Source organism: Ischnura elegans, chromosome 10, assembly GCF_921293095.1.
Source record: "Ischnura elegans chromosome 10, ioIscEleg1.1, whole genome shotgun sequence".
Taxonomy (NCBI): Eukaryota; Metazoa; Arthropoda; class Insecta; order Odonata; family Coenagrionidae; genus Ischnura; species Ischnura elegans.
Window position 1 is genome coordinate 86,260,804 of NC_060255.1, and position 15,897 is coordinate 86,276,700.

General features: G+C 35.6%; 1 protein-coding gene across 1 annotated transcript; it reads left to right on the forward strand.

The window, feature by feature from the left end:
• The first annotated feature begins 5,725 nt into the window (after positions 1 to 5,725).
• LOC124167175 lies at positions 5,726 to 11,641 on the forward strand. Its single transcript, XM_046545002.1, has 5 exons — positions 5,726 to 6,010; positions 7,399 to 7,513; positions 9,091 to 9,335; positions 10,046 to 10,153; positions 11,435 to 11,641. Exons 1-5 carry the CDS (start codon positions 5,799 to 5,801, stop codon positions 11,577 to 11,579), a joined length of 825 nt encoding a protein of 274 aa, XP_046400958.1. The 5' UTR covers positions 5,726 to 5,798; the 3' UTR covers positions 11,580 to 11,641.
• The last annotated feature ends 4,256 nt before the right edge of the window (positions 11,642 to 15,897 follow it).

A 15,897-nucleotide genomic window follows, 5' to 3' on the forward strand; every position in this document is an offset into this window, starting at 1 on the left:
GCCACGCCTACTGTTTGCTGATTGGCAAAGGCAAAGTCACATGTCGAGAAACTTTCCCTCCCCTCATCTCCACTTGCTTTGGCCACACCAGCTCACCCGCTGAGATAAAATGAACAGAGTATAATTAGCTAAGCGATGTTGCCACATAACCCTGGAAGTGAGCAACAAATTTACCAGCATGTGGATCTACTATCACCCCGCTCCAGTAGTTAAGGGTATAGGGAGTCATTTATTTCTGCCAATCCCGAGGCTATTCCTTTATTAGAATACCTACCTATGCATTCTCCCATGCTATTACTCACTTGGCGCTAATATTTTTGAGCTGCATCCCAAACAGGAATTTACTCATATTTTTCCTGTATAGACTCGCTCATGTTAAGTGCCGCAGCTTTTTTTTCACTCATTTTCCTTTGGCATGAAAGCGTCCAGTATTCACATGTTCTTAGCCCTTTCTAACCCGGAGCTTATTCTGGGAGAAATCAATTTTCAAAATTTTTCATTTTTTAAAACTTGAGGATTTTACACTCAAATATAATTATCGTGGCATCTAAATATTTCGTCATTAAAATTAACACAACAAAATTATGGGTAGTTTAGCTGTTTCCTAAATAGAACTAAAATGTTAAACTTAATCTTAATCTTTGTCTAAAATCTTTGATGTTGCTTAGAAGAAACATTGGGTAATAAAGGGTTAAGAGCACATATTTCATGAATGCTTCTAGGACCTTTCCGTTTGCAATGAAATAAATACGTAGTAGAATATATTACGCTGTGAAGAAAACAATGGTTTTGTGGGCATATCTGCTCTCTCTATCGTTTTCTGAGACTCTTGAATGAATTCAAATAACGTTTTTTTACATACGACTTTTTTAAGTCCTAATCCATGCAATTAAAATTTACATTACCCTGGTCTGAGTTCACGTCGTTCGTGTTTGACAGTATTGAAGATTTTATATCTAGCATATCAGCTCTTGTAATTGACATTCTTATATTTTTATATAATTATAAAATTTATCATAGTATGGAGACATTACTTCTGGTTAGCCTTTGTACGTTGTTTGTTCTTAATTTATTTCCACGTTATGCTTAACGATTACCTGACTGATTCACGAACAATAAGTATAAAAAGTACGGCGTCTCTATAAGCACTTTGTATACCAATTTTAATTTATTTCCCCATAATTACTTACAGCACTGCGGGTCACTTGAATTTGCTTGTAGGTTGCATAATCTGTGCTGTAATATGATAGTTAAATTCCATTAAATTTTACCTTTGCCTTGCTGTCCTTCCTTCATTCATATGGATATGGTGTTGGGGATTCAATATCCCTTGTGCTGCAGGACTCTACCTTACCTAGGATAGTTAAAAAGTTCAAATTGCTCATTGTGACATCATTTTTTGCTAAGGGAAATGTGATCAGAAGATGGAAAAAGACGAGTTAAGTTAAAAAGAGTTAAGAAGATGGAAAGAGATAGGACAATTTGATAGAAATATTTAATTGAATTTAAAGAAAAAGAGAGAAAGGACAATTTAATCGGCTTGAATCCAAATTGTTGGAGAAAAAGTCATTTAGACGGAGGAAGAGGAAGAAATCTGGGACATAAAACCAAGTGGAGTGGGGGAGGGACTGGAAGAGTGTGGAGAGAAAAGGAATAAGTGACGTATGGGGAGAAGCAGAATATATATTATCTAGATTCCTTAAGCGAACGCAAAACTCGAATTGGATGACGTATTCTCTCCATTAAATTTCGATGCATACCTTTATCTTGTGATTTTCTCATAGCATATAATTTATAATTGTGTTTAATAGTTTTTCATTTTAACCAGTGCTCAGATGAGTTATTTTTATGGGTTCGTTTATCAAATGAAATGTCAATTATATAAATTTTAATCGTTCTTAGGAGCTAATAAAATGTAATTTATCTGGAAATGTGTACAGGCTATATTTTTATTTCCATCATGACGAATTATATGATTCATATACATTTTTATTAAAGTGTTTTATCCGTCAGCATTTTTATTCAAGTTTTTCTACCCACTTTTAGGGTTGTATTAGTGTCAAAATGCTGTTCAAAATGCTGAAGCTACAGTGAAAATAAATGAGCTTTGTTAGCATATATTCGGAGTTACTACGAGAAGTATAGCAAGTAAGTAATGTGCATAATTAAAAACATTGAATGCATAAGAAATGAATTTAAAAAATTAAAGATAGTTCCAGCTGGCTGCTTCTATAAATGCATATTTATCATCCCTAAATTAAACTGAAACTTTCAGTTTAATGCGTGATCATGCCTTATGAAATTATTCCGTAACAGTTTTCGAATAAATTAAAATTTGACATCAGATCCTATTGATTACTCGGTTTACTTGGTTTAGTGCCCAATCCACATAATTTTAGAGATTTCTGAGCAATTAAGACTACCAGTTCTTTACTAAAAACGAATAAAAACTTTTTGAAATCGATCTATCATAAAATAACTCTGAAAGAACGAAAGAAAACGGGAATTGTATTTCTGTGAATGGGAGATCAGGATGGGAAAATGTCTTCAGAATTTCTGTGAAATGGATGTTGGAAACGATTAAGGACGCGTTAACCCCGCCGACCCTGGTTCCTTTCTCTAAGGAGCCTCCCACCCCCCTGCCTGCCTTTACTTTTCACCCTCCCGAGACCCCTGTCTGTCTCGTCTCCTTCTGTTACAATTCACACACGACTGCACAAGTCTCAACCGTCAAGAGCCTCAACCTTAGACGGCCAAATTTATGCTGAATCCGTGAAGTTCTTCTCGCTTGGCTACATACAATTTTCTTCCTTTATCAGGCTGAAACGACTTCCCTCGGCCATTACGTGCTTCAAAATTCAAGGAACGGTTTGAATAAGTGAGTTTAGAGTTTACGCCATTCTATGTCACTTTTTATAATCCAAGGTACTATTTCTTACTTCGCTATTAGGATATCTCCTTCATTTGGCGTGATGTACTATATTAACTTAGTCGTTCGGTACCTCATTATTCAAAACAGTAGATTTTGATTGGTGAAGGTAGAGCTTACTCAAATCAAATCCACTTATTTTTGCACCAATACGCTTGGAGTCTAGGAACTTCTTTTCCATATGCTTTACAAGAATATCTTACATTTATCGTGCTATAACACTTTCACTTAGTCCTTCAAACATTCAGTCTTCAAGCAAATAAACCTTTATCGATGCTCTAAACATCAAGTAGTTTGCTATAAATAGGTGAGGGTAGTGGTCACCCTGGACTTAACTCTGGGTTTAACAATGGTGAAAAACTAGATTTGTGGTCATTAGGTTGAATAGGCGTCAAAATGGGACTGTAGAGCATCATACGGCATTAAAGAACCCGCCAAATACTCCATGTCATCAGACGGGAGAAATATAATGGAGAAAATACCTTGAAGGAAAGTTCCAAAGGGCCAATGCATAAATATTTGGGGCAGGGAAAATTATAATAAGGAAAACAAGAAAGAGGAACATCAAGAAAATAGAGGAACTTGCTTGAGAATGGTAGAACTAGTGGGAATTAATAAACGAATATCGATCTGAATTGTAGTGCCATAACTGGATCAATAAATCCTTGTTTCATCATCAGGAGCTCTATTAATCCCTAAGCAGTCTTTTAAAGTGATGGTTTACCTTAGTTTCTCTTATAAAGAAAACTTTAAGTGAAAATTATTCCCCGGCATGGCGTTTCAACGGTGGAGAATTTGGCTTTTATCAGATATGGTTGTTAGCTCACCCCAGAGTAAGCTACAGGTGCAGTTATGCCATACATGGGATCCAGTTTCTTCCCTTAGGTTAGGCTCTGTGAATTTTTCAAGACCGATCAAAGCCTTCAGCCAGATTTGAACATATCGCTAAATAGCTCATCGCTCAACCCAGTCCCCGCAACTAAATTTCTCTGCAATACCTCTTAGCTGCTTCATTTATTGATATGACATTCTTGTGATAGTGATGATCTGATTCCTGCAACAAATTAAGACAATAAATTATCCAATTTCCTTGAATCTTTCGACTCATTTTCTCACTAATCGTATGCTCACACGTCTTGGAGGTACTTCAAATTAGGCTAACTGTGTACACGGCGACCCACCTCGATTAACTTGATTTAATGTTAGAGTTTTAAAATCTTTGCCTAGAATATAATAACGGGGACATTGAAAAATTAAGATCACAATAGCTAACAAGTGACCAAGATTAGGGTTTGCTCAAAGATAATTGATATTTGGTGAATGAAAAAAAAGAATGACGAATTACTTGAATGTGGTTGTAAGCATACAACAATTTTTAAATAAATAAGGAGCTGGTGGCACTGATTCGAAGGAGCATTAAATGGCAGGGGGATTCCGCAAAACCATATTAATGGAAGGATACTGATATAGAAGTTACGAAAGGATATGGAGATAAGAGAAAGGGATTGGAATATAAGACTATTAATGAGTACAAGAAAGTCATTCTGGATATTTTCCTTGAGAAAACGTATACGTCGGAACAGTTGCCATTTAACGTAGGCATAACATAGGTGACGGTAAATTCCGCTTGTATCTAAACCAACTTCAAATAGTTGAAAACAACTTCAATAAATGCAAATCCATGTATTAGTGTTTACTACTGATTGAATGTAAACGGACAGAATTTGTTAGATATTATTAATTGAAAAAATCTTGACAAATAGCTTATAAATATTACTATGCAAAATAAAATAGCTCGGTATCCCAAGGTTTCCACCCTAATTCACATCAGTCGGACTGTCAAAGCTGTAACAAGTGGAACCTGGTTGGCACTTTATCTTTACAAAATATATTTTCTTGGACTTACCAATTGTTTTAAATTTATTAGTGATGGTGAAGTTAAGTTTGCACACGATTATGCCAGCATCTTCTGAATTGGATATTAAGGTACATATCGACTTAACTTTGATTTATTAACTAACCGAGGGAGAAATGATGCTCACAAGGGGGGGGGGGGGTAGATAACCGCCCGTTGGGTGGAACTTTCCTCCAACCCGTCATGAGTTACCCTGCGGTATTTCCCACTCACGAAAACATTTCAGCACCTTTCCCGGGGAGATGTAACCAGCTCAGAGCACGTCTGTTCCCACGTCGGCTTTGGGAGGGTGGCTGGGTTCGGCTGCCTCCACCCACCCACTGCTTCCCCATACCCTCACAACACTGCCGGGATGGCGCGGGGAGACTTACGCTCAGCAAACCGCCCGCCTCGCCTCCCAAACTGTGCGAGTGCGTGCTAATTGGCACGGGTGATTCCGGCACGTGGAGCCCTCGCGAGAAACACTGGAGAGTCTTGGTCAAAATGCCTCAACGGTGACGGAAAGATACTAGTTAATTCCATGGACCGGCGGAGCGCTCGAGGCTGGAATTTTAGCAGAGGTAATACCCATTTTTTCTGCCGTTATCGCCTACTTTCACATCTTATTTACGGAAAAATTATATCATAATTTCCTACCCTTCAATTTGGCGTAAACATTATGGAAATTATTTTGTTCAAATCCGCAAAATTTACTAAAATCTGATTCTGGTATCCGCACCCTTCACCGAGAGATGCTATCACTGATGCAGCTGGTGGAAAGTGGATGTATTTTAAATGAATTTTACGGATAAAATGATGTAATTTTTATCATTAACAAATCATTTCTTTAATTGATCAAAAGTAACTTTACCCTAATTATTCATACCCAACGAAGAGCTTATCGCTCTGACAGGAGAACTTCCCATATTTGTCACGTGTTTCGGATACTGCATTATCTTATGAGCTCCACACAAGATGTCATCAGACCCTGAAAAGTGCGGAATGGCTTTGAATGACGGGATGATTACGCCAAATACGACAGTTTCTCTTCAGCCTGAGGAAGCGCTATTGGAGAAAACTCATAATGGCTTACGGAGGAGTTCCTGCGAGTGTGTGAGGAATACACAACCACAACAGAATAGATTCAACCGAAGGTGCCTAAAATTTAGATACCCCACGTACATTAGGTAAGTTTTTCATTCATTTTAAACGTGTTGTATATGAAATGTTCTGAGGTTGTGAACAAAAATAACGAGCCATTAACCTCGTGTTTTGTATCTGAATTGCCATTATTTTTCTAAGCGCTTCACAGTTCAATGATAGCAACTTTATCAAAAAAATTTGCTGTCCTTATCTCAAACGGATTTTTGAGAAAAAGAGTCAAATGTCAAGAAAGCTAAGAGGAACTATCACTTTGTCATTATGGGTTGACTTCACTGGTTAGGTTTATATTTAGGGTCACTTTTACGAGTACCTGATTAGATTTAATATTTCTAGACAAAAGTGAAAAAACAAATTCGTTGCATGTTTTAATCAGAAGAAAGCAAAAACATTTTCAGTCCACATAAATCGTAATTCACTATACTTATGAGGAAATATCTGTACTTGATGACTAAGTGTAGTCTCAGATTTCACTCACTCGTAACACTTGATAGCGTTTTAGAGTGATAAATACAAGTCTACATTTTTCGGAAGAATCTTTATTTGAAAGGCAAGTCAGGAAAGTTGGAATCCCTAAATCGCCACAATTTCGGTTTCATTGAATAATAAATCAACAATTGTTATCTTTATTAATGCATATAAAACCTAAATGCTGTGGTGATTTTGGAGAACTTATTTCACTGCATCGCATCATGATGAATTTCAATTGGACGTTGGTCAGTCCTCGGCGGAATTCAAGCAGCTGTATACGTTGTCGTTGAACTCATTGGAGGCTACATGTTACCCACGGTATGTTGGTTTGATTTTATTCAGGGAATTATCCTTCCAGTTAATATTTATTTCAATCCATATAATCTACATCTACATAATACGCTGTGAGCCACCTCTTGGGTGTTTGGCAAGTGACCAATCAGCAACATATAATTGTAATTGAAGGTCTCATCTTTTAAATTCATCGCATCGTATAACTCCGCATAATCTTCCATCGTTCTTTTCCTCAAATTAAAACGAGGATTCCAAATTTTGAAGAAGGTGTATATGCATGCACTCTTGTGTTCTTCCATAATATCCTCATTTAGTCAATTTTGCACTCCGAAATGTTTTTTCCATTGCCTAAATTAAGGGTATGCTGATTTGTTTATTGCGAGATGGAATATTGAAAGTCTATTTTGTTATGTTTGGAAAATGACTGTCGAAAATTTCATTTACTCTTTGACGTTTCCTGCGAAAAAGTGTTTTCATACATTTCATGGTTACTTATATCCCTCGATTAGGACAATGGCACACTAGCGAAGAACTTTATTTTACATGCAGCTATATTTTGTAATTGTGTAAAGATTTACTTACTATGCTTATTCAAAGCATATGTCAATCCTTATAACCATGTATAAATTAATATTTTTCTTTATTTCAGTGTTTTCCTAGTCCTAATTTTATTCACAGTTGATACTACTATCGGCTTGAAAGAAAGATTTTCTAGAAAAAAGCGATATAGTCCGGCTGTTTTTCCTTCGAACAGTGAAATTGAGGTAATTATTTTAAACTATGCCAAATGTTGTAATGGCTGCTGTATGCTTTAATTATTGAATACATATTCTTTCCTTTATCTGAAAATACCGTTTTTTGGAAATGTACTTGAAGTTAATCTAAAGAAATTGTAGAGGTTTTAGTCACACAAGCAATTAAAAAATCACGTCGTTTAACAAGCTGTCAGTTCGTCCACAGAGAGAAATCAAGGGACTAATGATTACTTCCTGGCATATTAACTCTATGATAGAGCAAAATTTAGTTTTCAATGCTATCCCATTTTCTATTCCCATTTACCATTTTCATTTATTAACTCACTCGAGATATTTACTGACTATGTCTTAAAAACTCTTTTACTCTCTCATAGTTTACGCGGGAGTTCTAAGTTGTTCTAATGAACTATAATAATTCTCCATACTACTGGTGCTTTACGTTTATTCTTAAATCATTTTGAAATAATATTTTGATGTCGCACTAAATGTATCTCTTTGTAAAAATTTTGGGGCAACATGTCTTCTTGAAAATTTCATAAATTTTGTCCAATCAGTGAATATGTCTTCATGTACTTGTTTATCGGATGTGTGTCGAGGAAGTTCATTTGGAATCATTAAAGAATTTATGAAAATAAAAAATATGGCAAAAATTTGAATGGCACAGCTGAAATATTTGGCAGCGTGATTGCTTCTGAGAATATATTTGTTCGTTTAGTGCTACACATTTCATCGTGGACGTTTACGATATCGATTGAAAAGTCTATTTTTCCATTAATCTGCAATTTTTTATTGTCTTGGAGATCGCAATATCTTCTCTATATTCTTATATATCCTCAATCCTATGAGTTAAATTTCGGACAGTCCTACGTAAGGAAGAGGCTGCCAAATAGCGTGGTAGTCTGATTGGTAGATGGCAGGGCTGCTAATAGATAGGTACCGGGTTCAAATCTCAGGTGAAACTTTTCGAATATTCCAAATGATAAAATCTTCGGAGCGTGAGGAGGCCCCGGGTTTAAGCTCTTCCCTCACCTATCCGAAACAACATTTAGGTTGAATCAGTGTGTGATAGTGAAGAAATAGACTTGAAAATATGAGCCAATGACATGGTCATTAATATTTGTTGTAAATTATTATCCATTTTCGTTCATATTCAAATTTATTCTGGCTGAAACACATTTATGCCATGAATCTAATTAATATAATTAATCGTAGTGGGCGTAACTTGGTGGAAATCCATAATCGCACGAATAGTAGGATGAACAACTTTGCTATTTCCACATATTAATTTATTAACACCGACCATGGTTTCGTTACAGAGTAACATTATCAAGGTCAGAAGAATTGCAGAATTTCTTTAGCTGTTTCCGGATCTATATCTTACTCATTGGTGCTCTAAACTGTAGCCTCACAAGGTATTTGCTACTTTGAAATACTGTGTGGAAATGGCAAAGTTGTTCATCCTTACATTAATCCCAAATTAAAAAAAAAAAACTAAAAATCATTAGAATATATCATTTGGATCGGTGTTAAGCATTAATGAAGCCAAAAAAAACCCAATGATCGTTAACATTTATTGCATGCCTTAGGTTGCCTGGGAGGTTGGTATACCCATCGGCTTGGAAGGAAAGGACGTCGAAGTGGGACTCTTTCTGGAAGCTGACTACTCGCTCCCGGATAACGTCACATACCTCTACCCTGACAATATTTTGAATACGTACACGGGGCGGAGAAGGAGAAGAAGAATCAGGCCGAGGCGAAATACGAACAAGAAGAAAAGAGGTCCTATTACGAGGGCCGCTGTGTACGTGGCTATAGAGGCAACATTGGAAAGGTACCAAAGGAGAAGGATGAAGTATAAATTTCTCAATCTCTACCTCTCCTGTACCTGTTTTACGGCCCAAAATCTTATAATATCTGTTAAATTTAAAGAAGCTATAAATTTTTTGCATGGCATACCTAATTTTTAGCGCATATAAATGTCAGAATGTGCCAAAAATTCGCTTATTTTCCCATATGCAATTAATACCAAAAATTTATACTATATTATTCGCCTTGCATGTGCCTTTCAGTGAGACGAGTTTCTTAGCAAAAAAATATCTGTACTACTATTGTATGGTATCTCTGAAATAATTATATAATTACTTTTTGGTGTAAAATAGGTACCAATTTTAAGTGCATGGAATCTGCAGAATAAACCTAACTTTGCTTATTCACCTAATGCTTTATAAAAATCAGAATTTCAAAGTTAATTAACTCATCTTACACGCTATTATTCAGGAGTGCTTGGCTGCCTAACGTTGTGCTTTTATGAAGATAAACTCTATTAAAAGAGACGATTTATTTCGTATCACAAATTCCTCTTTGAAGAGCGAGAATTTTTGTAGTAAAAATTCTGATTACATTAAATAAGCCTCTAGCACTCCTAGAATTTCAAATAAAAATAATAAATTTTCAATAAAAAATTCAAAATTATAACTTCATCCAACTAGATGACCCGCGTAGACTTTTTAATGGTAATTAGTACTCTCATCCTGTTAACAGCTTGGGCTTGGACGGACAAAGCTGTCTACTTCGCAGTATCTGCGAGGCCTCCGAGACTCCTTTGTATCATGGAAGTCTTGTCGCGGAACTGCTCCACGTTCTGTTTACGTGAGTGTATCCATGGTAACCCCTTGATCCTCTTTCATAGGCAATGCAAGCTGCGAGTCCTTTCAGGCAAAGCATTTCCCACTACATATCCTCAAAGGCTTGCCTCTTGCGTATAAGCCCATCATGTATCACCTAAGTGCCGCATCTATCCATGAGGAAGGGAATACAGCTAGGGCATGTTAAGCTTTCAGAATTTCTTTATCTGTTTCCTGAATATGTCTTTACTCATTGGTGCACTAAACTGTAGCCTCATAAGGTGTTTGCTTCTTTGATATACTTTAAATGAAACAGTAGTGTAGTAGAAAACAAGGAGTTGATGGCATAAAATGTTGCATACAAATCCGGTGTCTTGAAAACAACATTTTTTTGTATAAGACTCGGTTCATAAAGAATATTTGCCATCATAAATCCTAATGAGCCTCAGGAAATTGTGAAATAAAGTATTTGTTTTCCCTAAATTACTGGAAACAGGGAGTATTCTTCTGAAAAAGACAAATGAAATCACTTTAAGATTATACTGGTGGCTGTACAAAAAGTGTACTTTAAGGAAATTAAGGAATGCAAGGCGAAAAACTAAAAGATAAATGCTAATTGAAGTGCATCAAGAAACATTCATTGCGTGTCTGAATTGTATTATTTGTTAATTTGATCATATTGTTCATTAAAAGGCAGACCGATACTCAAATTATCATTATACCACTTGCGATAAATTTGAATTATGGCAACTAGGTTGACGTAATGACACTGTAGTCCTCATCATGTTCCAAGCATTGCTAGATATCAGTTTAATCGTTTATTGAACATGTGAGAAATATTATTGGTATTTGGAGTTATGGTTGAATATTACATAAAAAAACTTAATTTTTGGATTAATAATTATATATTGATGTCATCATGTAGCACAATAACAAGCCTCCTTAGTTAAAAAATCTCTCTCTAAGTAACGTTTATAATGGCCGAATGAATTCATTCCACTCCTTTATTATTTGTTCCATAGACTTAGGTGAGCAATGATGATTCAAATATAGTGGTAAAATATTTTTCAGAAAAGTACATCTCCGCTTTTTCCATTATTGAAGTAGCCTACTTGATATTAAACTGATAATGATAATTTCCGTACTATTACCTTAATTAAACGTTTAAATAGCTACCTTTTCAATAATATAGTCAGCCATATCATTTTTGAGCTAGAAGGGTAAATTTTGTCTTAAATTTGAGCTATTGAAGACTGATCCGAAATCTGTGATCTGAATGGAAAATGAATCACATTTTGCATTGCAGGCCCTCTACGACGTCGGAGAATGACTTGAGCTACGATTATATTGCGGCAGAAGAACTAGGAAAGAAAAATAGTGACTGCTTTAGCATCTATCCTGAATGTCCAAGTGGCATATTTGACATTATCACAACAGTCTATGAAGAATGAATTTATTTGTGGAAAGTATAAGCTGCAAGACTTTTCAAATGGACAATTTTTTTATCATCATGCTTCAATCTCAGGAAAAAGCATTATATAAATATGGCGATGAAGAAATATATGCAAGTATATTACTCGCCCTGAGATAGAAGAGGGATGTTGACTGTTTAATTACTAAGACTTAATCATTCACTGAAAAATCAGCTATGATTTTATATCTATGGATGGAAAATATGTTGTCTTGGTATCTTGAATATATTTTCCCACTCAATGTGTGTATTGTACAAATGATCATCAACATGAATTATAAATATTTTTCATTTCTACTCAAGACTTAAGAAATATAGAATCATTGTGGAATTTATTTATACGTTAGCCTATATCATTTCATTAATTTGTAATTTGCACTTAATTATAAATCAACGTTTGGGAACGTCTTTGTCAAAAGGGTATAGCGTGTGTCCACTAAACAAAGGCCCCTGGGTTCAAGCCCTGGGTGAAGCCTACGAACTCATTCAAAGTACCCTGGTTCTGGCACTTCGAGTGGAAATCCAGGAAAATTAAGCCCCTTAACTTCAGTATGCAAAACTAATAAGCCTGTGACTCAGTCATCCACGACTTATTCCAGGGTCACCTATCAAAGCCAATCTTTCGTTGGAACTACTGATTGAGGTGATTCACTCTCGGAATTTGGTGTTAATGGGCACAGTTATGTCTAATTTTTCCTTTTCAGTCAATTTTTCAGTTCATATACAGTCTTCGGTGATTGTGCAAATGAAATGAAGTTTTTCCACAATAATTTAATGCGTACGACGCAGTTTGACTCACAGAGCCGTTATCTGGTACAAGATATATACCAGATGACGGATCATGAATGACGCGTCAAATTCATTATATTAAATAATTGGGAAGGAGTGCAACTATCTTTCATTACAACATGTCGAACATTCACTTATCACGCCTGAATTAGTTGAACTTATTCAATAATTGTCTAAAATTTACACCCTTCCACTGTGTTCCAAATATGTTCCTCCAACTTTAAAGAAAAATATTTTCCTCATATTTCGTAAATTATGGCGTATTTAGTGTGCATTTTTCTTCTGCAAGACGAGTTTGTTTAGCACTCCTACCTTAATTACCCTTGATGTCATCTCATCGCATGTTATTTTCTCCGCATATTTTGCTGGGGACAGTAAAACTGGCCTTATAATGAGACACGATAGTCTATATAAAAAATGCTCGTCGATGGACTGGGGGAATAAAAGAACGACAGAGGCAGTCTGCCTCGGATGAGGTAAATTTAACAGGTGATGCAGGATGTCATAACAGACGAATAATTTAAGTGTGAACAAATTAGCTGAAAATAGAATTAAACCAATGTCTAACCAATCTTCGGAATAATGATTGTCGAAATTAGCATCATCTTCCCCACCCAAATATCAATATCTTGAACCTTATGTCTCTTTTATCTCCCCAATGACCACATTTTGCATCCATAAACACATGGCAATGATGGTTGAAATTAAGGTGGCGAAGTATAATGGGATGTTTTCCTCATCACCATTATTAGAATCTGAATCTTTAAATACATAGACACCTTGCTAATATTCATCTTATGCCTAGTTATAAATATAGAAATTATTAATTCCAAAAAAATATTAGGGACACTTTTTGGTTATAATTTACCCAAGTTAATACATGACTTTGAAACGAGGAAAAAACATATATATGAAGAAACACATGAACTATTCGTAAAATATAAACTTTACCCTAAACATAGTAAATATACAAATATGAAAAAGACCCTCACAGTTTAATACTATTTAATCCCCTCACGAATTCTCTAGGCTTCACGGGAAGGGTTTAAGATTTACCTTTGGCAGACCGTTCCAACCCCCGATCCCCCGATGGAGGAAAAAATATTTCACAAAATTCGAATGCTGTTCAGGGTCAAATTTGTACATGTGATCTTTTATTGGCAGATAGTGTGGATCTATAAATCTTTTTATGACGTCTATCCACGCAGGTTAACCAACATAGGGTTTTCATTTTAATGCCAAAGATGAATCTCATATATGTTGTGGGACCAGATTTCTACTTTTTTCTCCTGAGGGATGCCTAAGAGTAATATCATATTTATTGTTAGCTTAACGATGTTTGTTTCATGACAAAAAGTTACTATTGGCACGATTGATAATATTTACTTCGTTGGTAATCTCTTGTGATGGGCCGGAAAATATGGAATGATTATAACTATATATTGTAACTGATCTGTAGGTTCATTAATGCGACAGCAAAATCCCAAATAAAAGGCTGAGTTTGACCAGTTGACGTCCGGAATGCAAATCGTCATAGGTCACACTCTCCGTATGTAAAAGAGTGATGGTCAAATTGGAGAGATTTTGTAACGAGATAATTCAAAGAAGGGTGAATATTCAACACATATTAACGCAGGGGAGCCCATGCTGTACCGCAGGTAGATAATTATTCATGCCTCTTAATTTGCATATCGCATGTAATCGCATGTACCGAAGGATTAAAGGGGTTCCTTGGCCGCGGACGGTTTAGTTTCCGAAAATTTCGAGGCCCTCGTTGATCGCATTATATAGCGCCCGCCATTAATCATATCAACAGCTTATCAATCGCCCTTGATTAATTGGTTGTGCGGCTTCGAATAAATAACCCATTTACAACTTGCCTTCTCATGTGAGCGAACAGGGCCCTTCTGTGTAATGGATTTTCACCTTTTTATTAATGCGCAACGACGGAGTCCAATTAAAAATTAATTAGCATAAGTTTTTTAAGAGATAATTAGTTACACCTTGCGCAAGGCACGTAAATAAGGAGTCCATAGGGATTAAGGCGAACAAGTCCCTCGAAATATAGTGAGTAGATCGTCACAATAGAAATGTTGCAATGAATTTAAATATTTTACGGTAAATTTCCTCTAACTTGTTGAAGAGTGCAAACAAAAGCATACATCGCCTTGAGAAAGTGTATTACGATCACGGCATTACTTATTTCAATAAAATTTGCAGGAACACGTTACTGCTAGAGAAAAGAAAATAACACATTTTTTTGCATTATTTCTGCAATAATACGTCTTATCCATTAGTGTAGCTGGCCGTCGAAGGATATGAAGAGCATGTATTATTTAAAATTTTATTGCTATATTTTTTGTTTTTTTAGTACATATTGTTTGATGTAGGGAGATGTCAATTCTAACTGCTCACATGCGACTCAACCTCACTTTTATCCTTATACAGGATGGTAATACGTTATCTTATTTCATATTTCCAGCTGTATAGCTTGAACTAATCATTCCTTTGTGTATAGCTATAATAGTTGAAAATCCTGAATGCTACAACCTTCTTGATAGCCTTATCGGTCATTTATACCTTTACCTATGAAATCCATTTGAACATAAATTGGAGTTATCCAATTTTCGTGTAAATGCCAGTTATCTCCTGTGTCACATTATTGAAGTTAATTCCAATGCTAAATAATTGGGCCATACCTTGATCTGCTCAAGTATTATATCGCACTGAAGGCTCGCAAGTTATTCTAAACCAATTACACAGCTCAGTTTGCGATACTGCTCCTCTTTTTGAAGTTTCATCTGTGGCGTATTGTAATTAGAACCTCGTCCTTTCTTTTATCTCCGTGTAGTTGAAGCAACAGAAAATTTTTCTTCGCGCACATCCCTATCATTCGTGTTTTTCAGCTCGGTAAAATACATATATTTTATTAGAACATTTGACTCACATTTTAGTGAGTTCAGCAAAGAAAATCAAAACGTTCTGTATACGTTGAGGGATAATTTTAAGAGAGTAAATTTATGCAATAAAATGTCTCAGTTTTAGCTGGAATCGTCCCCAAATTTGTTTTCAATTTCCCATGGTGTCAAAATATTTAGTGATGTTGAAGGTAGGCTCACTTTATCATGACCAACATTTTTCTTGGTAGCATGATTGTAATATTGATATATATTTTTTTTGCATATTGGCATAGATGCAGTTATGAAGAGGATTAAAAAATCCACTTCGGACTTATTTATCAAGCTAAACATGATGCACTACTGCAATATTAATGGGTCAGAAACACTTTTTAAATCTTTATTTTCGCTTGAACTCACGAATGTTTATGTAAATTTGAATCCGAATTTTTTACTGATTTTTATAACCTCTGGATCGTAGGAGTAACTTCATTTCGAAAAATAAACAAATTTGAGCTTAAAGTCTGATGTGTGCATATCACTTAATTTTGTCTTAGATCTCATCAATTCCACTTTTTAATGACCTCATTTTGAAATAAACCAGGTGTGCGT

Excerpts from the sequence above, each read along its gene's own strand:
- LOC124167175 (XM_046545002.1), top strand. The coding sequence starts at position 5,799 with ATGTCATCAGACCCTGAAAAGTGCGGAATGGCTTTGAATGACGGGATG. Across the intron at positions 9,336-10,045 it reads ATAGAGGCAACATTGGAAAG|CTTGGGCTTGGACGGACAAA; the intron begins GTACCAAAGGAG and ends TCCTGTTAACAG. Across the intron at positions 10,154-11,434 it reads CTGCTCCACGTTCTGTTTAC|GCCCTCTACGACGTCGGAGA; the intron begins GTGAGTGTATCC and ends TTTGCATTGCAG.